The sequence below is a fragment of the Primulina tabacum genome, chromosome 13 (genome assembly GCF_025594145.1).
Source record: "Primulina tabacum isolate GXHZ01 chromosome 13, ASM2559414v2, whole genome shotgun sequence".
Taxonomy (NCBI): domain Eukaryota; kingdom Viridiplantae; phylum Streptophyta; class Magnoliopsida; order Lamiales; family Gesneriaceae; genus Primulina; species Primulina tabacum.
The window spans coordinates 30,794,918-30,815,707 of NC_134562.1; the positions used below are offsets into that span (position 1 = coordinate 30,794,918).

Sequence of the window (20,790 nt, forward strand, 5' to 3'; positions counted from 1 at the left end):
GCCATTGGCGATTGAGGAAGTAGAGCTCAGCCCTCCTGGACCCTTAGAGATCCGCATTAAAGTCGTGTCCACCTCCCTCTACCGCAGCGATTTCACCTCCTGGATGTCTGTGGTAATTCATTCGTTGATCCATGTGATTGGTTGATTCTTCATCCATTAGAAAATGTGTTGAATCATTCATCGCATCTGTTTCCGAATAGAGACATATTCGTGGCTCCGTTGTTGTTCACAACCTCGTGAAATATAAATTTCTTTGCAAGAAAGATTGTAATTAATGTTTTTGAAAGCTCAACCACAACTCTTTCCTCGAGTATTTGGCCACGAAGCTTCAGGGTGAGTCAATCACATGTCCTCGAGGAATTAGATTCAAGAACGCATGCAACAGTTTGTGTGATCTTTGTTTATGATATCAGATATGAGTAAATCAATAAGAATGAAATAGAACGGAAATCACACACAAGATTTGCGTGGTTTGACCCGTAAACTAGAACGGAAATCACACACAAGATTTGCGTGGTTCGATCGTAAATGATCTACATCCATTGGGAGAGCCAATATTATTATGAATCAATCCAAGATACAAGATACAAATCTTCACTAAGAATCACTCTTTGTATATCTAAGTACAAGTATACACTCTTGATCATTCCAGTAGCTATCTTCTCAATCTTGAATTTGAAATCACTAATCAAGGAAGAAGAAGAAGAAAAACAACCCATGCCCCCGCCCGGCTCCACTGAAAATTTTAAAAAATTAAGTCCGAACCATTTTTGGAAGTAAAAAAGATATTGTAGGTTTAAAAAATATTAAAAGTAATTCACTTTTCTACGTGAAAGAATTTATAATAAAAAATATTAATAGTATTCGATTTTTTTATTTGAAAGAATGTATAGTTATGTATCAATTAATTATATTTAAAAATCTAATTAAGTAATAGTGGGAAAAAAAGAAACCAAAGTAATGTATCAATTAAATAAATTAGTTAATCAGGTAATTAAAGCAAAAAATTTAAAAGTCGCCTAAATAAATAAATAAAACATGAACTATAGGTATGTGCATATAGATTTAGTTCAACTCTAATATTTGTAACTAAATTTAGTTTTGAACTTTTGCAGGGCTTTTGAGATGTTGTATTGAGACATGAACTTGTATTGTTTTTTTTAGATGCAGGACTTCTGTTTGAAAATGGTGGATTTATGCTGGCTCTAGTTTAGATGCACTAGCTTTAGTTGAATGTGTGAGGGTGCAGAAAAAATAGTTTTGTTCCAAGAATGCGCTGCATTTGATTCTATGAAGGTGGCTCTGGTTTTGTTATGAAAAAAGTGCGTAAAAGCTTACATTGAACTCATGTTGAATGTCGATGACTCTCTTTTAAAACTAGTGAATTGGGTTAGATGCTAGTGGTATAAATTTATAGATAAAAAATTTTGCGCTTAGATTCTTGAGGATCTAGTCTACTATTGATAAAAGGTAAATCAATTTTGAAGTTGCTTTCGAGGAGTGTAGTGATCATCACATACGAGTCGGCCGCCGAAGATGGCATTGGCCATGTTTATTTGTTCAGCACGGCTCACATTTCTAAGGTAATCTACATATTTTTTTTTCCAAGTTGTCGTTTAGTAGTGCCAACGATATTTTTGAAGTTATTAATTGGTATTGACATTGATCATCCTATACAAATTTCAGTGGAATAATCTATCATTTCAAATTCCAATTATCCAATTTCTTCTGTACCAACCTTTTTGTGAATTTGTTTTACTACACTATCCTTATGACGCTCATCATATGTATGAAAGAGGAAAAAAAACCTTGGGAGTTGGGGCATATTTTTCTTTGGCTGTGTGTGTGGAAATGAAGATCAAAAGAAACGGTAACTAACTTGTCAATTTCTTGAAACCTTGGGTATTTCTCAATTTAAAGTAGTAATTCTCGTTTGATCGATTGAAATATCACATGATTGTACTCCTTTATTGTTTTTTAGTAGATTTTATTGCTGGGTTGTTTTGGTTTTTGTTTTTGTTTTTACGTTTTTTCCTAAACGTGGTTAAAAATAGCTTTGTTAACTCATGTTGAACGTCGATAATCCTCTTTTAAATTAATTGGATTGGAATGATCCAAATATGCTAGGAACTACTCACTTCCTCACATTCGCATAATATTGGTCCAGCTAACTTCATTAATAGCTAACTTCGGTAATTTCTCAAGGTTAGTTGCAAATAGAACTCAAACAATTCGGTAAAAACCGTATTTATCGATACCGTACAAAAAATTTGATATACTGAATATTTTGGTAAGAACGGTATGAAATATATATGATATATATATATCTGTTTTTTTGGGTACCAAAATTTTCAATACGCTATACGGTTTTTTTAAAAAAAACGGTATGCCGTACCAAACCAACCCTAAGACATAATTTTTAAAATGTCATTCTACTAATCACGTGGAAATTGAAATATATAGTATCTTATTTCTTGATGTATATTTTTTTTATACTTATTTTAGTTTAAATGCATGCAACATTACTAATGACAGTAAAAATGGAGTATTAAAACTTGCTAGAGTTTTAGGTTAACAAACGCACAGACACTAACTCCATTCTGCAGAACGTGTGTTTGACTTTGAGGAACACGGTATGGATGAGTTCCCAAATTCCATTGCCACCTTACTGGCAAGGTTTGACGTAGCAGTTCACTATATTAGGTGTCAAGAAAGGTGAACGACTTTTCCTAACCCACCAAAATTAGAAACATAAATTAACCATACTCAATACCACTTTTCTCCATTCAACCAATACTTGTTAGTTGTTACATTAAACAATTGGCAGAAGTAAGAGATTCGTTAGCAGATGCTAGCATCGCCATTTCAAAACTAATAAATATTGATATCAGTGGTTGCATACATACTTGTGAATGGCAGACCATCAAAGAATTCATCCGGTCATGATACCGCCTACATGTCCTCCTCCTAGAGATCCTTTCCCATCAGTAAAGGTGGATCCATCAGGACATAATGCTCCGGTAGTGAAAAGGACAAATTGTTGGTGCAAGTGCTTGTGTTGGATAATTACCACCTTCATCCTCCTACTCATCATAGTTGTTGCTGCTTTAGCCATTCTTTACCTTGTCTTTCAACCCAAGCTCCCAAAATACTCTGTTGACAATCTAAGGATAACAGATTTGACGCTTAATTTTGACTTGACACTTTACACGAGGTTCGATGTCAGGATCACAGCCAATAACCCCAACAAAAAGATTGGAATCTACTACGAGAAAGGGAGTCGTCTTAGTGTTTGGTATAAAGATACTAACTTGTGCCATGGATCAATTCCCAGATTCTACCAGGGTCACCAGAATACAACATTGCTAGAAGTGGGGCTAACAGGCCAAAATCAATATGGAACAACTCTGCTTCAGGCATTGCAAGAGCAGCAACAGACTGGAAGGATTCCTTTGGATCTTAAGATAGATGTGCCGGTCAGAATTAAACTAGGGATGCTTAAGCTGATGAAAGTAAGGATATCAGGCAGCTGCAAGTTGATTGTAGATAGCCTGTCTACCAACAAGTTCATCAGCATCAAAGCCAGCAGCTGTAATTTTGGAGTCAAACCCTGAGCACAATTTTTTTTCTCATGGCTATTTTCCACGAATCTCCTACAGAGTATACCCCGCCCCCCCTACCCCCCAAAAAAAAAAAATCTTAATCCAATAAAACAATTAGCTTGGTACAGACACCTCTTATTCTTTTTTCTGATAAGAGTATATAATTTTTTCCACATTTCATAGTAATACTATGTTCTAATGGTGTCTGCTTCGTCAAGAAAGTAATTCTACAAGGCTTCTACATATTAGTCTTCATAACAAAATCCTGTAGCAGCCATATTATAGAAGAGCGTGAAAAAAAGTGGGCTTGTGCGAGTAACAGAAAATAATCATTCACATATCGCCGTTCCATCTCCATCACCCGATGAATGTTTGCAGTCAAAATATATAAAAATCATTTTCATTATTTTCTAACAAGAATTCAATTGACAGACCATTCTATTTTATTATATTTTATTAGTAGTAGATTACCATCTGGGCTTGAGATGGGTATTTGGCATGGACACCGAGCAATTATAAAACGAAATGAGGAAAACACCTAAGATGGTACCAAGACAAGAACTATCATAACAAAAAAATTAAAAAATCTAAATATTCTAAACAGTGTTTTCTTATCTTCAAACTAGCATAAAACTCTTCGCTAAATTAAAGTTGAAAGTAGGAGGAAATACAACCAAACACTTACTAAAACTTTTACCTCTTACCATGAAATGGAAATTAATAAATCATGCTGTGTTATGTCTTATGCTATTGTGAAGGTAGCAAACTCATAGAAAGGTGTACAAATTTATCTAACAATATGCACCATGTGACATCCAAAACCCGGTAGATTGCTCTAAAATGCTGTTTTAACTAGCCCATACATCAAATTTAAAAGGTGAATCAGAATCACTGAAGCAAGAAGAAATAAAAAAAATGATAAATTTCTTCATCATCAGACCATAATTGATAATTCCAACCAGCCACAGAACACAAGAAACAACAGCATGAAATTATTTTCTCTTCCACTGGGTAGAAGCATTCACTCAGGTAATTACTACATGTTAGTCACCAATTAGTGCCCGTGGTCTATGCTCGAAAACAGATAAAGACATTCCTGTCTGTGAAACAGCTCGGACAAAAGCCATGTTTGCCGTTAAGGTAAGAGCATACCAGTAATCACCAGTGCCAAAAACCACCTTGTTTTTTAAAGCAAGTTTTCTAGTTGTTTTAAGGCTCGCCAGACGTGTTGATGGACAATCAGGCACTACCCTGGGCCATTTGAATTGTTTGTTACAAAAAAAATTTGGGGGAAAACACACACATTTGAGGTGCAGAAACTCACTTGAGCAACTTCAGAACGCATTTGGCTCTTATTTTTTCGTTAGGTCCACCATACATTGAAATAAGTTCCTGGAACTCTGAATAAACACTTTGACATATAATTCCTCTTTTTCTGGATATTACAGCAGACAGTTCACTGTGGATTGGACTTTGAATTTCAGAATTGACCTGGCATGAGATGAAAGGTAAGGATCCAGAAAATGGAGACAGCGCACGATAATTTAACAGTAATAATAGGGTATCAATACATCTTCGATGTTGTTTTGCATTTTTTTAACTACAAGGCACAGCCAAAGTCAATTTTGGAACTTAAAGGTAATAATAACATGTTCAGAGGGAAACACAATTCCCTCAACATTGATTCCCTATTAAAAAAGATTTTGTAACATGGATGCAATAATGAGAAGAATCAGAAAGCACCAACTAATTGATACAGAAAGTAACAAGATTGGATGGTCCAAGATATGCTAGTGCATTATCAAGTGACCGTTGTTCAAGATAAAACATTAAAAACCACTAAGGAAACCGAAAAGCTTTATCTGCGCTCTGGTACTTCGAGATATAATTTATCATATGTTTTTTTTTTTTTTTTGCGATAATGAATAGAGATTGTATAGGATAACTTGCACTTTTAGCTGCATGTTCTCATAACTTAACACCATTAACTGAGAATTAAGAAACATAATTCTATTTTCAAATTGACCTTATCAGGACTGATACCGCAACTCCTTTCACCAATTAAAAATAGGCCCGTGAAATATGGGAAAAAATTGTATCGACGTCCAGGAAACGCAGATGATGAGCATGCTTAGTTGGCAAATGCATTTGATTACCATGCACCTCTTCAAGATTTCAACCAACATAGCGAAAGCAAAGTCTATTCATGCTGATTCAGACACTTAAGATCCAAAACGTGATCAATTTGCTTCATTTTGATCTGAAATAGGACATGGTGGAACCATGGAGTGTAAATCATAGTTGTCAAGGCGCTAGGCGACGTCAAGGCGACGAGCCACTGCCTAGCGCCCGAACGCCTAGGCGACAAAAGGCGATCGCCTAGCCACGAGGCGATAATATAGAGAGAATGTATTATATATTTATGTTCTTCTAAAAATCAACTATTAATAATAATGAACTATATTTCAAATAACAATGCTTCCAACCGGGGTCTCTCTTATTATCCCCATCTGGTTGTGTGTTTTCTGATTGAGGATGAGAAGCCATAATTAGATATATGCTGCAGACAAGAACAACTCCAAGTTACTTGAAACAGAAGCCTGCGCAGAGAATAACTGGTCCAGGAGCCTTCAATCGGCAGAGAATAACAGGTCCAGGAAGCTTCAATCTTCAATCGGCAGACAGAGCATGGTGCGCATAAGCTTCAATCGGCAGGGGTTGATAATAGAATACGTATCGACATGCAAAACTAGGCTATTTTTTTAAAATAAATTACTTATGGGCTGAAATTAGTTATGGGCTTATTTAGTTGGGCTTTGGGTCATTAAAAAATAAAGGAGAAGCCTGCTTATGCGATGCGCACAGGCTGCTGCAAAGAGGCGATTCGCCTGGAACGCCCATCGCCTGGAGAAAGGCGGTTTCAAGGCGCTAAAGGCGCTCGCACAGCCATGCACGTCGCCTGGTTGTCAACTAAGGCGCTGAAGCTCCGCCTAGCGCCTGAGGCGCGCCTAGACAACTATGGTGTAAATAAGTAAGTTTAGTGCAGAACAGTAACCCCACTATCCTGAAGATCAACTTTTTGAAAGAAGATGAGCATTGTACATACATATTCCACAAAAGGATTTTCTTGAGATAAACATGATGTTTTTGTAAAGAGGGACAAATTACTAAAATGTCACAAATGAAGATAAGAGATGAGCTACATAATCCTGAACAAATATTTAAATTCAGAAATCAGCATGTTACCTGGGCAATCACAAACTCATAGTTGCCTTTAAAACGAACTATCAACTCACTCTTCGGTGTAGCCAAAAGTCTTTCAGTGCCTCCATTACTGATCCCTGAAACCATCGCAATCATTGCAGTTGTGTCCAAATTAACCAATTTGGCATCCACATCACCCAAAGAAACCTTCAAAAATCCAACCTCTGGTGCTGTATCATCGTCCAAAGAGCAGCACCAACACTTCATCCCAGATATTAGAGACCAGAAAGACTTCCCTGGATTCAAATCAGAGAATTCATCAATCTTGTCGCAAGGGACCAGCCTGTCCAACCTCGAAGAACTTGAAAGATTTTTCTCATTTGTCTCGTGACAGTTCCGGTCAACCTTTATTTGAATAACACGAGCCTGGGTGAATGATCTCCCAAGGACCACGTTTGTCCATTCATGCTCCAGTTCAAACTCTTCATAGGAAAACGGGTCCATTTCCAAATCGATACTTTCATATTCATTTTTCATCTTCTGGCAAATTTTCTCATCAAGCCCATTTGAGAAAAAAAGCACAAGAGAAGACGGCTTTAGCGTCACAGGCGCTTGACTAGCTGCATCAACAACTTGTTCAATTTTAAATTTCAATCCCTTGTTCTTCTCGGAAGGTCCGCCCTCCCACGAAATGTGTCTAGGATTTCTGTCAGATACAATGAACCACACCGGATTTCCATTGATAGAACAAACTATATCAACGTAAATACTATGGTAAGGGGATAAAGAAATCGACTTGCAAACGCGCGATACCCCAGTTATGGATGGTAGCTGAAGAACGTGAGCCACGGCCTCTAAGTGACCAACATTGAAACTGCAACGAAAGTTGCCAGGATTTAAACATAATACTCAGCAGAAAGCTTCTTTGATCGATAAAACTTGATGATAGAAAGAAATAAATCAACGAGAACCTGTAAGGAGAAGAAGACGGAGTGGAGACGGAGATACGGCTGAGAAAGGATAGCTCGGAGTTGATCAGTCGAAGGAGCGTGTCTTTGGGTCTAATCGTGGCGCGAATTATCCGGTCCCTGAGCGCAATTAACCTTCTCTCGGTATCCTCCACCGCAGAGGCGACGGCTCCGGGCGGCTCCATCTTCTCCGCCGAGAGCGACTTGAAACTTTGGCAAGATTAACATGTTATATTTCATTTTCCCGGCCCAATTGGCTAATTAGGTCTATATTAAGTTGGACCCAAAAGTTATGGATTGTAGCCCTTTATATTCATTGTCCGGCCTACATTTATTGTGGCGGCTATGGGCTAATAGGGAGCACTGGGAACTTAAAATGCGCTAATCTCCTCTAAAAAATGCGATAATTTGGGGGTCCAATTTTATCTACCTGATTAGCCCATTGGATTATGTTTGGGTCGAAAAAATACAAATGAGTTATAAAATGGGCTAATTTTATAATTTGGGTCCAACTTAATATAAATCTGACTAGCCCATTAGTCATCCATATACCTTTTTATTTTGGTCCAACTTAATCTTATTATTTGGGTACAACTTTATTAATCCTGGTGGGCTAAACTTATTATTTTAGGTCCAACTTAATATAAACTTATTAACCCACTGGTCGGCCCGACAAATGGAAGAGGAATCGATTGAGGCGGCGGCGGCCGCGCGGCGGGAGAGGCTCAGAGCGCTTAAAGCCGCTCAAGAGCTCCTCAACACTCCCGATGACGATGCTGCTGTTGTTAAACCTCAACAAGCTAGTACAGAAGGGGATCGCAACGATGTGGAACCTCAAAATCAATCCGATGATGAAGAAGAAGATGCAGGAGAGGAGTAAATTTCCGAACTTTCTTTTTCTTCCTTTTTCCTTGGAAAAACGAGCAAGGTTTTAATTTGTATGAATTTGGAAGTATTTTGCTTCCTCAACGTTGATCGATTAGAATTTAGTGTCGCTACTTCGGTCAAGTTGGATTTTTTGTCTCCAGTTCCACATTTTCATTATGAAGTTGCTGTCGTACTTTAGGATGATGTTATTGGTTGAACTTGAACACTAGTGCTCAGCATGTAATCGTTTGATTTTTCGGAAACTGGTATTTATTGATTGCAGCAATGTCAATATGAAATTCCGAAACTATCTTCCTCATGACAAGCAGCTTCAAGAAGGCAAAGTCACCCCGCCTGTGCTACCGAAATTTGAAGACCCCGTCCTGGCAGCACCTCCGGAGGAGGAGAAAACGGAGGTCTTTTATCATGTTTTATTTTTCTCCTCCCTCGCCCTTCCGGCCCTCTCACTCTCCCCTGCATTATTTTTGTGACTGGATGTGTTCTGAAAAAATTACAGGATCCATTTCTAAACATTGCTCCAAAGAAACCAAATTGGGACCTGAGAAGAGATGTACAGAAAAGGCTTGACAAGCTTGAAAGACGCACTCAGAAGGCAATGCTGATACTCATGGGTATTGTATCTTCTTTCCCTTGAGAGTAGTTTCACTCGATGCCAAATCCTCACATTTACTAGTTTTGCTCACTACATCTTAAGAACCCAACAAGCGGTGGTCTCTAGCCTGAAACCAACTATCAGTGGCACTTTACTCCATGTCCGTCTTTGTTGGACATTGGAAAATTGTTGTAACAACATATTTGTGGTTACAAAAATGAAAAATTACTGAGGTTTAGCGTAAGGACCCCTGATGATACTCACAACTTGAATTACTTTTTCTGCTTATTTTAGTAGATTCTGTGTCTTTTCATTTTGAGTTGTGGAGGGGCTGTCACAATTGGCGTTATTCCAAAATTGAGATTTTGGTTGCAGAAAAGTTATTAGTTATCGACTCAAATGCTTTTGACTTTACATAAATCATTGCATATTTTATACTTGCGCAAATTGATCGCCTTTCCGTAAAATATATTAAACGGTACCTTTAACTGGGATTTAGTTATTTTCAACTTTGTCTCCAGACACAAAGTTCAGAACCCAGAAAGCAATATGTCCACAAGACAGCAACTATTCATGGCATTTGCTTTCTGTCTGGAAAAGAAATCTGTCCAATACATCCTTTCATAATATGCCCCGATCATATGCATGGTTAATGTTGCCATTGAACATTAATTTATTCCTGTGTAAAAAGATTACTATTTGCCAATTTAGTGCATACGTACCTTCCATATGTGTCTTGAAGTCAACCTAGGTATTTATCAAGGAAAATACGACCCCCTTGCTTCTTGAGAAATATCTTAAGAAAATGCTTTTACGCCACATTAAGGGATTAGTCATACCTATTTATTCAACTTGTGGAGTAGATCTGTGTATTCATTTCTTCTCTCAGAAGGTTTTAAATTTTGTTATTATTTTTCGTTGTTATGAAGAAATGAAAAGCATTGGAGTCCTTTTGGTTTGTGAGCATAACTGAGACCCCCTCATTCTCATGCATAAAGCACATTGTATTGATCGTTGGGGCCTGGGAGCAAATGAGAACTCTTTCTTTGTGAAGTAACTGGTTTTTTGTTTGCCCTCATCTCAACGTGTAGTGGCACATCAAAGTTTTATTGATGCTATTTTACTAGCGTGTAACATTCCCTTCATAGGTTCGCTAGGTTGCTCACATTGCTTTAAAGTTGCAGCCTTGATTTTTATTCTCTTGTGCAGAACGAGAGGAACAAAAAAGGAGTGCTGCAGAAGATAACGACATGGCATGAATGGTGGAGAGAAGGGAATAAAAAGAAAATGCCCATGAGAGTTTAGATTTAAATTAGAGATTAAGGTCAATGCAGTTTAGTTGGAGACGTCCTTTTTACAGTTCCCATGAGTTGGTGTGAAAGATATTTGTTTATTTTCCTTCATTTTTGTTATGGATTGCTTTGCTTAGAATTTGTACAATCTCAGGAACACAAATGCACACGATTCACTATATATTAACTTAAAAAGTTTCATAGTGAAGATATGTATGGAGGCGGCTTCTCGAGTTTACGTTCAAATTTGTAAAACTAAAATAATAGCTGAATTGTCATGCCTTTAAAACATGAAGTAGCAAGCCTTCAACACTTATTCAACACTTGCAGCATGATTTTGCTCGGAAAAGGGGAAAACAATCCAAGAAGAATGACTACAAACAGTCAAATGTTGTGTCCTAATACATCGCAATTATTTATGAATAACTCTATCCAACCATCCAATATGATTCTAACTTTACCTTGTGAAGTACAAAGAAAATGTCTGCACAATAAATTATATATTCGTCTGTCTGTCTCCACACAAATCCCAATCATACAAGGTGTATTCGGCTGAATAACTACATCCTTCGGGAGATGGAGCTTCGAAGTGACATACAATCAACAACAATAATTAAAAGGAATGGACCCAAAAAATTTCTGGACAAGGCTTTTACAACACTATTCTGGAGGACCTCGATAGCCAGATATTTCATATGTTTGAAAAATTTTTGACCAGATCTTTGATTGGATGGATTACACTTTAACGGAAGCGTGAGCTTCTTCATCATTCCAAGAGGAATCCATAAGAGGAAGCTGGTATTCATCAGGTTTCAGAGCCAAAGCAAAGTCTGGTAATGTAGGTGCTGTCTCCATAATTCTACACCCAAATTTTGGAATGTGAAAATGAGAATAACAAAGTCTGTATCAATTTGCAGGTACGTCACTTGTATTTATGAGACATCACCACATGGCAAACTATCTAAAAGATATACACCCTAATAGCAAATGTTGACATAAACGATAGATGTCTACCATATGCTCCTTAGTAGAGAGTTAGAGACCACGACTCAACACATCAAACTCGTGAATTAGCCAACTTAAGCATTAAGTTCCACTTACTAAGCTAATAAATAATGAGAAATTCTGTGAAAGCAAATAATCAGATGCTTAGATTTGTCTGTCAGTACTTACTTTTCGTAAGTGTAAAGATCCTTGTTGATTCGCACCTTGCTAGAAGTGTCCTTAGGAATCTTTTCAGACAGATACTTCATGGTTCCCCAAAGTGGGGTGTTCCTGCACAAAAAATTGCAATTTATTATTCCCATACATGTCATTTAGCAGTTTAATGCTGTGCATTATTCTAAAGGAACTGGTTCCAAAAACATAAGTTAGGTAGAAATATAGAAGACAAAGAACACCCCGCAATAGAAGCATTAAAGGCTTGGACCTGTACAATTTCTTTTGAAGGATTAAATCTTTACAAATTAATTAACATGCACATTATATTTCACTGCAGATTGAAAAAATAAAATGGTGACGTTTCTTGACAATTTTGGACCCTAAATCGCTAGGAGACACCCACCGATTGATTACCATGACTGAAGGTAGATATGTGAGGCCTATTCAAAACATGCTGCTATCACGAACGGAAACCGAACTGAAAAGAGGAGGTATGGAACAGGACAAAAGCTTTAGACCTTTAGCATAGATGAGAGTAGATTTCCATATCAAGTGAATGAAGATTGAAGAAGAACATTTTCTTGACCCAAAGATAAAATTTCATAATTTTCTGAAATCCTGAGTGTAGGAGGAGTGGCAGTACATTTCCATGAAATTTGAATTGTAAAGTATCTGGATAGGGGGCAAACCAGAATCCTCACGTATATAAGATGATTTCGAAGTTTAATTGTATATAGTCCTCATAAACGGAACAAGAGATAAAGGGGGTTTCAAGATTACCTAGAGACAGGAACTGATGCATTAAAAGCTTCACCTGTCTTCTTGCTCTCTTTGAGATATTCGTCTGCTGCTTGCAGAGCAGCAACGGCCATCCCATGGGACTTCTCTGTATTCCCCTCGTCGAGAATTAAACCATGGTAGTAGTATGCTGCAGCCTATGATAATATCAAAATCTTGTGTTAAACAAAAGTTCGAGATTATGAAAAGAGTTTTGAAAACTAAATTATTATGATAAAGGACATCCTGTTTTAACAGCATATTGATACCAAAATATCAAAACAGAGTGATAATTTTGTAAAATTACGAGGAAAAAATTGCTCTGTATGATCTATTCTGACAGTTGATCACTTGGAACAGTCACATCCCATCAATTCTACTTCATTGTTGTGCAGGAACCCAACATACCTTATTTCGGACTGAAAGATACATCCCGAATAATAGATTAATTAGTTAGCACACGTATCCTCCTAATCAGATTTTACACGAGTAATCCTCGAGATACTTCAAATTTCAAATTTGTAGAAATAACTACAGTGTCAAGAGGTTAAGGTGGTAACGAGCAGAGGGAGTATGTGAGTGTATAACATTTCAAGTTCCTTCATAGTAATTTCTAGTGGCCATATCTTGCAGTGCAACATAAATAACGGCAATTTTAAGACATTAAACAATACCTTAGCCTCAATGTGTTTCCACTTCACGAATAGCGAATGCTTTTCTCCCCAACCATTTGCCAGTGGAAGGTTCATGATGTTATCTTGGGCCTACAAAGTGACAATCTCACGAACTTAATTCCTCCTAAAATCATAAAAGGAGTTATAACCATGGAGCTAATGAAGGAAAACACAGACGAACTCTGTTCAACTCTTCAGTATGAATAAACAAAAAATTGGGAAGGTTCGATTCAACCACACTGCTATAATGGAATGATTATTCTTTGAAACCCGTGAATCTAAGTCGGTAAAAGAAGGAAAAAGTGAACAAAATATCGAGGATGCTGCTTGCAAAAACCAGAAGTGATGATTTTGAAAGCCCCCTTTGTGATCTAATCGATTTATGCTAATGGTAAATATATTACAACCTATGAACTTGAAGTAATTATTCTCAACAAAAGTTAACTTGAAAACTGCACAATGATGTATGGCACAATATAGTCTTAAGAAGGAAAAATAGAAAGCCCGTGAGTTTAATACTGATACAATTGACCGCTACCACGCTAAATCAAATACCAAACAGTTTTAAAAGGTTAGTTACAGTGAATAAAAAAGGAAAACAAAATCCATTAATACCTGCTGCCAGTATTTTACCATCTCACAAGCAAGTCTTCTTTTCACAGCTAGGGTGGCCTTGGCACTATCGATTGCAAGTCCCAGCTGAATATCAACACCCTATTCCAAGGAGATGTAAGGCCCAGAGAAATATAACTTGATATAACTTAAACAAGCATCGTAAATTAATTAAATTGCATGAACAATGTAGACATAGTGATGATAAGCAATTTGCAGGAATGATGTCTTAGCCAGACTATAAAGCAAACCAAAACAAAGTACTCATATTTAGAAGCTATATTAATGCATCAACAAAAAGTTCCAGGACAACTACAGGACAAAACATCCCAAAATTATGGGTCTTACCAACTTCATGTAAATTCAACAGAACAAAATATTCAATAATGGGGATAAACGAAATATACAGCAAAACGAAGAAAACCCAACCAGCATAATGTACACAACGGCTTGTGCTTTTCCGTGTGGCTGTAAGGCAAATATCAAGTGCTAACAAGAATGAGAAACATTGATGACTATAACTAACAAACTGTAATTGCTTGATAACCCAGTAAGACCATAGCATTTATTCACTAAAACAAACCCACATGCCCTAGGTAGAATAGGGGAGCTTAAGTGAAATGTGACAGCTCTATTAGCAGTGGCATGGAATATTTTTACACATGGCAAAAGGTACCTTTCTGAAGTTTTAATCGATCAAAATGCACTAGAACTACAAATATCTTGCCTACCTTATGAAAAGTGCATTCTCAATTAGAGAAGTTCATTAAAATTTGATTTATTTATTTTCCTAATTACCACACGAGCATTCATATTCTTCTAAGCTCCAGTATTAGTTAAGTTATACATATCAACTTGCTTCAACCATAATGATGATGCAAGAGCGAAGGGACATGAATAGACAGCAGAATAATGATTAATATTTTTTACAAAGGGGATATTACATACTTTTGACTTGCTGAATAATGTTGCTTTTGTTTCACTAAAAATTTGAAGGACGTCCAATATTCACTAATCAGTATTTTTAATAGACACCAACAATAAAGAATCACTAATTTTAGAATAAGAGTAAAAAATAATCCATCTCAGCAGGACCAGGTTTTTATGATTGAACACATCTTGCCAACTGTTGGTACAAGGGGTGAGATGTCACTTTTTGTGCAATAAAATATTAATTTACTTCTAAATTGTTAGGTTTACAAGTCTTCTCGGACTCATAACAGTGTATAAAGATAGAGATGGATATGTCATAAGTTTCAGAGGTCACGCGAGATCACTAACAAATTTGTTAAAGACACCTGCAAATATTTATGACCTCTGATGTCGTTTGTCACATAAATAAAATTGTTACAAATTATCTTATGAAACTTGTGGAAAAGATTGCTTCCCTAGTCATAGCCGCAACTGCTCTTTCAGAAAAAGTCACAATTAAAGCATGATTCTTAATGGGAGTCACTCAATCAAACAATTTCACACAATTGCTCTTCCCTTATCTCTTAAGATATCATGCATCACATCCAATTGGACGCCATTCATGGGGAAATGTGAAGAACTTTCCATTATATCAAGTTTAAACGTTTTGTTGAAATTTCTATAGACTAAATGAAGTCTAAGATGTTTCATTAGCTCAGACGCCATCTTCACCATGATCATGAACTGTGTTGATCATGCAGCTTCAAGGGCCAAAACTTTGCGACACTATCATGACTAACAAAACCAAGAAATGTAAAATGGCAGCACTTTCAATATCTAAATAAGTTTAAATAGTGGCAACATGATAGCAAGTAAGGTGGCAACTTCGCAAACCAGTATACCTGCCCTAGTGCTTGGAGGCAAAGTGCTCGTAGAACTCCTTCAGCAAGATCCACAGGAAGATTTCTCCTAAAGAAAAAAGTTAATTGGGCGAAAAAGTGAATCCATATCATATAATATTTTTCCTTTTGATCATCTACAGCACATAACGGGATACCTTAGTTCATTGGGAAAATGTGGGAGAACATGTCGGACAGCACAATCAAGGTAACCTGCAGCCTTCAAGAAAACATCAACAGAAGATCGACGATTTTCTGTTGCAAAATGTAGAAAGCACAGAAGAAGTGAGAAATTTAATAAAAGCCAAAAAAAAAAAAAAAGGAACATGCTGTCTTTATTTTATCATGTTTGTTCAAGCCATTTTAGAGTTAACTTCCAGCTGGATGCATAATATCTACGTCAGTTTTATTTACGATTTCCTTGAAATAAATGAATCTTCATTCAAGGATACATACTGCTGATAACAATCTGATTTAAAAATTTAATCCATTAGAGATGTGTAGCTTAATTTTTAAGATTTCTACAATCCCATTTTTAGTCCTTCAAGTGAAACTCTTTTCTATTATTGGGTGCAAAGAGACTCAAAAACACACCCTCTCCATCAGATTCTCCTCACTCAAGCACCAAATGGGGCTACAAGCTATGATATCATGGAATGGCCAACATTTTGAGATTGTAAGCTATTAGAGATTAGTGACATTTGATACTTATGATCTTTAACATATATGTATACGATGAGACATGAGCATTCAGCATTCACCACATAACAAAGAAATCATAAGATCGGGGCCTTATCTCATGCTGGTCGAAGCGCCTTCCCATGCTCCTCAATTACTTGATAGAGCGCTTCTCATTTTTATTATTGACCACTAAAAGCAGCTAACCAATTTTATCACTTCAAATTTGTATCTAAAATTATGTGTCGCTCATTGTCATTTGTAAAAAGCATCCAGTAAATGATGACTGCTTGTGCATTGCGTAATTAAGAGCCAGGCAAATGAATGAGGTATAATTTCTACTGAAACAGCATCTTCTATCACTCATGACGGCAAGCATGAACACAATGATCTCCCAAAATACTCGGGTTTTCTGGGCCAATTAATGCAACTTAATTAAAGTGTGAAATCTTTCTTCATTTATACATCATCTCATTTAGACTCGATCCCATTTCACAACTGAATATCCCAGTAAGGAAAAAATTGTGTTAAACTAATTTGATTATGACCATAGCATCCATCATTGATGACTTACTAGCATGCTCACAGTAGAAGAACTAGCACATTCCAAATCTTTTATCATATATGCCAACAAAATTTACATTGATTCACCATACCAAAAACAATGTTGTTAGCATCAAACGTTTACCACTAGGACAAAATATATAGTTGTTAGTCAAAGTGCAACTTTATTTCCTTATACTCGTGGCAACACAGAATACACCTACTTGACTGCTAATGAGTCGGGTTGTTAAGCCCGTGAATCCGGGGAAGTATGTGTCTATCTGGTGGTATTGTCTCATTTCCCTTATAATTTTTCTTACTATTTCCCTACCCTCCGGCCCTGTCAGTATTACCCGTTAAAATCAAGCAACCAGATCAGATGGCACAACATCAGCAACTTGACACACGAGAACTTTCAGGAGGTCACTCATCCCAGTATTATTCTCAGTTATGCACGCTTAGCCCAACTTCCCCACAAGAATTATAGAAATATGTTTCTTGGGAGACTTGAACACACATGATATCGCTCTGATACCAATTGTTAGGATCAAACGTTTACCACTGGCCAAAAGTTATTGTTATTGGTCAATGCGCAACTTTATTTTCTTAAACTCGTGACAGTGCAGAGTATACTTACTAGAGTTCTAATGGGTCGTGCTGTTAATCCCATGAATTTGGGGAGTTGTGTGTCTATCCGCTGGTGATATCTCATATCCTAAAAAGATCGGTCTTACCGTTTCCCTCTCGTCGATCATGTCCCCAGCAAAGACAATATTACCCGTTAAGATCTGACGTCGTTTTTCTATGGCCCACCTAACCAAATAGATCAAGCAGCACAACGTCATCAGCTTGACGTACGAGAATTTCTCAGAAAGTCACTCATCCCAATACTACTCTTACTCATGCACTCTTAACCCAACAAATATGATAATTTGTTTTCATTTAGGTGTCTGAAAATAAGAAAATTGCCTGATAACATACAGAAATACGAGCGAGAAAGATCATATATAACGAAAACTGATTAAGTGCTAAAATTACATATAATTGGAGAAAGCTTGAGTACCTTCTGATGACTTTGGCTGATAGCCATCAATGGATGTTCTAGGGAGAAGTAATAGATTGGCTTGTGATAATGCTAGCATGGCCATCAAGTGCAAAACGGATAATATTTCATACCAAGTGCTAAACATTTCCGTTTCCTGGAGATATTGATAATGAGATTAACAGTGCTTTGAGCGCAAGAGAACAAGTGAAAAAAAGTTATGGATTGGAAGGTAAAATCTAAGTGAGACCTCTGCTTCGTCCTCTTGATTAACCCAAACAAACTGTACTTTGTGTTGCAATGGACTACCTGCACAAAGCAAAGGGGTGTCTCTAAAAAGTATGATTTCCATGAAAAGTTTTAGTATCTGGATTGGTGTTGGAAATGCTTACCATTTTTAACCAATCCCAAAATAACCGGCAAATAGTCTTCCAGAGCCAAAAGAAGATCACCCAGAGTTGAACCTCCTGCAAGGAACAGATGATCAAACATCCATATCAGCAATTTTAGATACCACAAAATTTTTTGGTCATCTCTGCGACCAACCATGTTGAGTAGCACTTTTCCGTCGTGTTCTTGTAATCGTCGGAGCTTCTTGCGCTGCCATGACTACTATTCTGGTTCTGAGAGCCGAAAGGCGTTCAACTAAGCTTTTAGAGATGTGATCACCTAATGACTGAGAGAAATCAACAGGCTTAGGGATCCGTAAACATGGGACAAATACAGAAACCTCCCCAATATTTGATGGCCTCCTCCTGTTTCCACCTGTATCATTAGGAGTTGATAGTAGGCATCCCATGTCTTGTATTTTTTTTTATCTGCCAACAGAAGCACAATTCAGAGGTGCAACTCAGAAGATCGACCACAAAAAGTCATCAAAATGGCAATATGATAGTTTCAAGGTGTACAAGCACACATCAAGAATCGGTTTCTTGTTTAACGACCCCAGAGGTTAAAATGATGCACAAAAGATTCACACGAAAATAAGAAAACAGAGTACAGGAGGAGAATAAAGAGGTGAAGTGAATAAAACCACACTACTAACAAAGTAACTGACAACTCACGGGTGGTGGCGAGATTATGTCAAACTGTATAAATACTGGGTGGTAAATGTGCTTACCAGGCGTCTTTAGATATCAGAAGATAGATGGGTAAATTTGTCCAGTACTTTCTGCAACAGACGGATTAATAAGAAATGAAATTCAGATCAAAATTAAAAATGGAAGTAAATATTCAAGAAAAAAACTGGCTACATCAATGTCACAAGAAAGGCATGAAAATTTGACAGCTCTCTCGTGTTTCCTTTACTAATGCTAATAGCCCTTGATGCTCACTCATACATTCAGTTAAACAAAAAAAATCACATTTCCTGTTTTCCTCTTTCTAGAAAAAGGAGCAATAAAGATCAGACTGCAGCTAGCTACTGAAAAACACGATAAAGCTATAATTTCAATCTTCACAACAGTAAATTAATTAAAAAGAAAAAGAAAACCAAAAAGGAAAACGAAAAAGAAAGAGACCTTTTCAAATACCGCAAGACAAAACAAATGGATCAATCCACTCCATCAGTACACAGAAAAACATAAACGCTCGGAATAAAATTTTTCACCTGAAGCAGAACAGGGCCGTTGAATCCCATCAAGCACGGGAACATGAACGAGCGGACAAATGATAAAGATGCGATCTTAAAGGTCTTTGGAATCGATTCTCTTGTGGGTTTCGGTCAAAAGTGATGAGACTATAGCAAAGTCAATAGATATTGAAATTTTAAGTCAAAAAAAAAAAATCAACGTGAACATGAATTGCAGAAAAATGGACAATTCAATCGAAAGGCGAGACAAAGATATATGAATCACTTGGGAATTCGAAGCTCGGACGTGGAGTGAAAATGTTGACGAGCAAACGTAGCAAGTAAACAAGAGAAGATAAGGAAAGGAAAATCTAAAAGCTTGCTTTCGTGTCGATCCTTATTGCTTGGGGGAGAGATTTTGAAGTTTGAAGCTCATCTGACCTGAGACTCTTTTTTTATTCATTATATTTACAACGGACCTAAGTAGATATACCAAATAAATATAATCAAATCTATCTACCCATATATTTATTTATTTATTTATTTATATGAGTAAGTCTCAGATGGATATTTATTAGTAAGACAAATAAATCCGATTCATATCTACAATTATTAATATTTTTGACAAAAAAAAATATGAAGAAGTTTGATTGAATATCGATCTCACAAAATTGATTCGTATAACCTGGTCCTATAAGAATTTTGTCACATATCGAATAACGTAGTCAAATCTATATCAGAAACAACTTGGATAGACAAATATGGAGCTTATAATAATAAAATTACAACGTTAGTGATTTTTTTTATTATTAGCATGAGATGTTAATTTATCTTTAACGTCAAACTGACATCTCACATAGTGGATGGGGTTTGAACCCAAGACTTTTAGGGTCTTGGCTGATTAATATATATTCGCGTCAATTGGATATATGTTTTTAAGTAGCGAAGTAATCAAATCTTAAAAAATATTCGTTCATTTTATCATTGGATTTTGAATTATACAAAAACTTGTGTGAGACGGTCTCACGGATCATATTTTGTGAGACGGATCTCTTATTTGGGTCGTCAATGAAAAAGTATTATGTTTATGCTAAGAGTATTACTTTTTATTTTGAATATCGGTAGGGTTGACCTGTCTCACAGATAAAGATTCGTGAAGCCGTCTCACAAGAGACCTACTCTAAAAATATTTGTTCATACATTACGTATAATGAGTGGGTCTCATGTGAGACAGTGTTGCGGATTTTTGCCTATGAGATAGATTGACTATGTCCATACTTAAAGTGAAAATTAATATTTTTTGCATAAAAATAATGTTTTTTATATATTATATTATCTAAGAGATTTATCCCACAAAATTAAACTGTATAACGATC

The 20,790-nt window shown here is 36.6% G+C and overlaps 4 protein-coding genes across 7 annotated transcripts; 2 read left to right on the forward strand and 2 right to left on the reverse strand.

Moving 5' to 3' along the window:
- The first annotated feature begins 2,566 nt into the window (after positions 1-2,566).
- On the forward strand, positions 2,567-3,680 carry LOC142522150 (NDR1/HIN1-like protein 6). The gene has a single exon (XM_075625305.1). The coding sequence runs from the start codon at positions 2,913-2,915 to the stop codon at positions 3,612-3,614; it is 702 nt and encodes a 233-aa protein (XP_075481420.1). The 5' UTR covers positions 2,567-2,912; the 3' UTR covers positions 3,615-3,680.
- An 807-nt stretch (positions 3,681-4,487) lies between these two features.
- LOC142522149 (uncharacterized) lies at positions 4,488-7,989 on the reverse strand. Of its 2 annotated transcripts, none has more exons than XM_075625303.1 (4): positions 7,778-7,989; positions 6,849-7,680; positions 4,927-5,093; positions 4,488-4,848 (listed from the first exon to the last, which is right to left on the reverse strand). In XM_075625303.1, exons 1-4 carry the CDS (start codon positions 7,957-7,959, stop codon positions 4,842-4,844), a joined length of 1,188 nt encoding a protein of 395 aa, XP_075481418.1. In that variant the 5' UTR covers positions 7,960-7,989; the 3' UTR covers positions 4,488-4,841. The 2 variants fall into 2 exon arrangements, with proteins under 2 accessions (XP_075481418.1, XP_075481417.1); XM_075625302.1 differs by having other exon boundaries at positions 4,488-4,853.
- A 427-nt stretch (positions 7,990-8,416) lies between these two features.
- On the forward strand, positions 8,417-10,779 carry LOC142522947 (uncharacterized). Its single transcript, XM_075626555.1, has 4 exons — positions 8,417-8,650; positions 8,925-9,057; positions 9,159-9,273; positions 10,464-10,779. Exons 1-4 carry the CDS (start codon positions 8,451-8,453, stop codon positions 10,511-10,513), a joined length of 498 nt encoding a protein of 165 aa, XP_075482670.1. The 5' UTR covers positions 8,417-8,450; the 3' UTR covers positions 10,514-10,779.
- A 252-nt stretch (positions 10,780-11,031) lies between these two features.
- Positions 11,032-19,876, reverse strand: LOC142522946 (uncharacterized). 3 transcript variants are annotated; one of them, XM_075626552.1, is made up of 13 exons: positions 19,454-19,876; positions 18,965-19,015; positions 18,391-18,662; positions 18,237-18,311; positions 18,095-18,153; positions 17,866-18,001; positions 15,740-15,836; positions 15,585-15,651; positions 13,774-13,872; positions 13,159-13,248; positions 12,488-12,642; positions 11,720-11,821; positions 11,032-11,405 (listed from the first exon to the last, which is right to left on the reverse strand). In XM_075626552.1, the coding sequence occupies exons 3-13, from the start codon at positions 18,641-18,643 to the stop codon at positions 11,282-11,284; spliced, it is 1,257 nt and encodes a 418-aa protein (XP_075482667.1). In that variant the 5' UTR covers positions 18,644-18,662; positions 18,965-19,015; positions 19,454-19,876; the 3' UTR covers positions 11,032-11,281. The 3 variants fall into 3 exon arrangements, with proteins under 3 accessions (XP_075482667.1, XP_075482668.1, XP_075482669.1); XM_075626553.1 differs by having other exon boundaries at positions 18,391-18,645; positions 18,964-19,015; XM_075626554.1 differs by having other exon boundaries at positions 19,365-19,876.
- Positions 19,877-20,790: the final 914 nt, after the last annotated feature.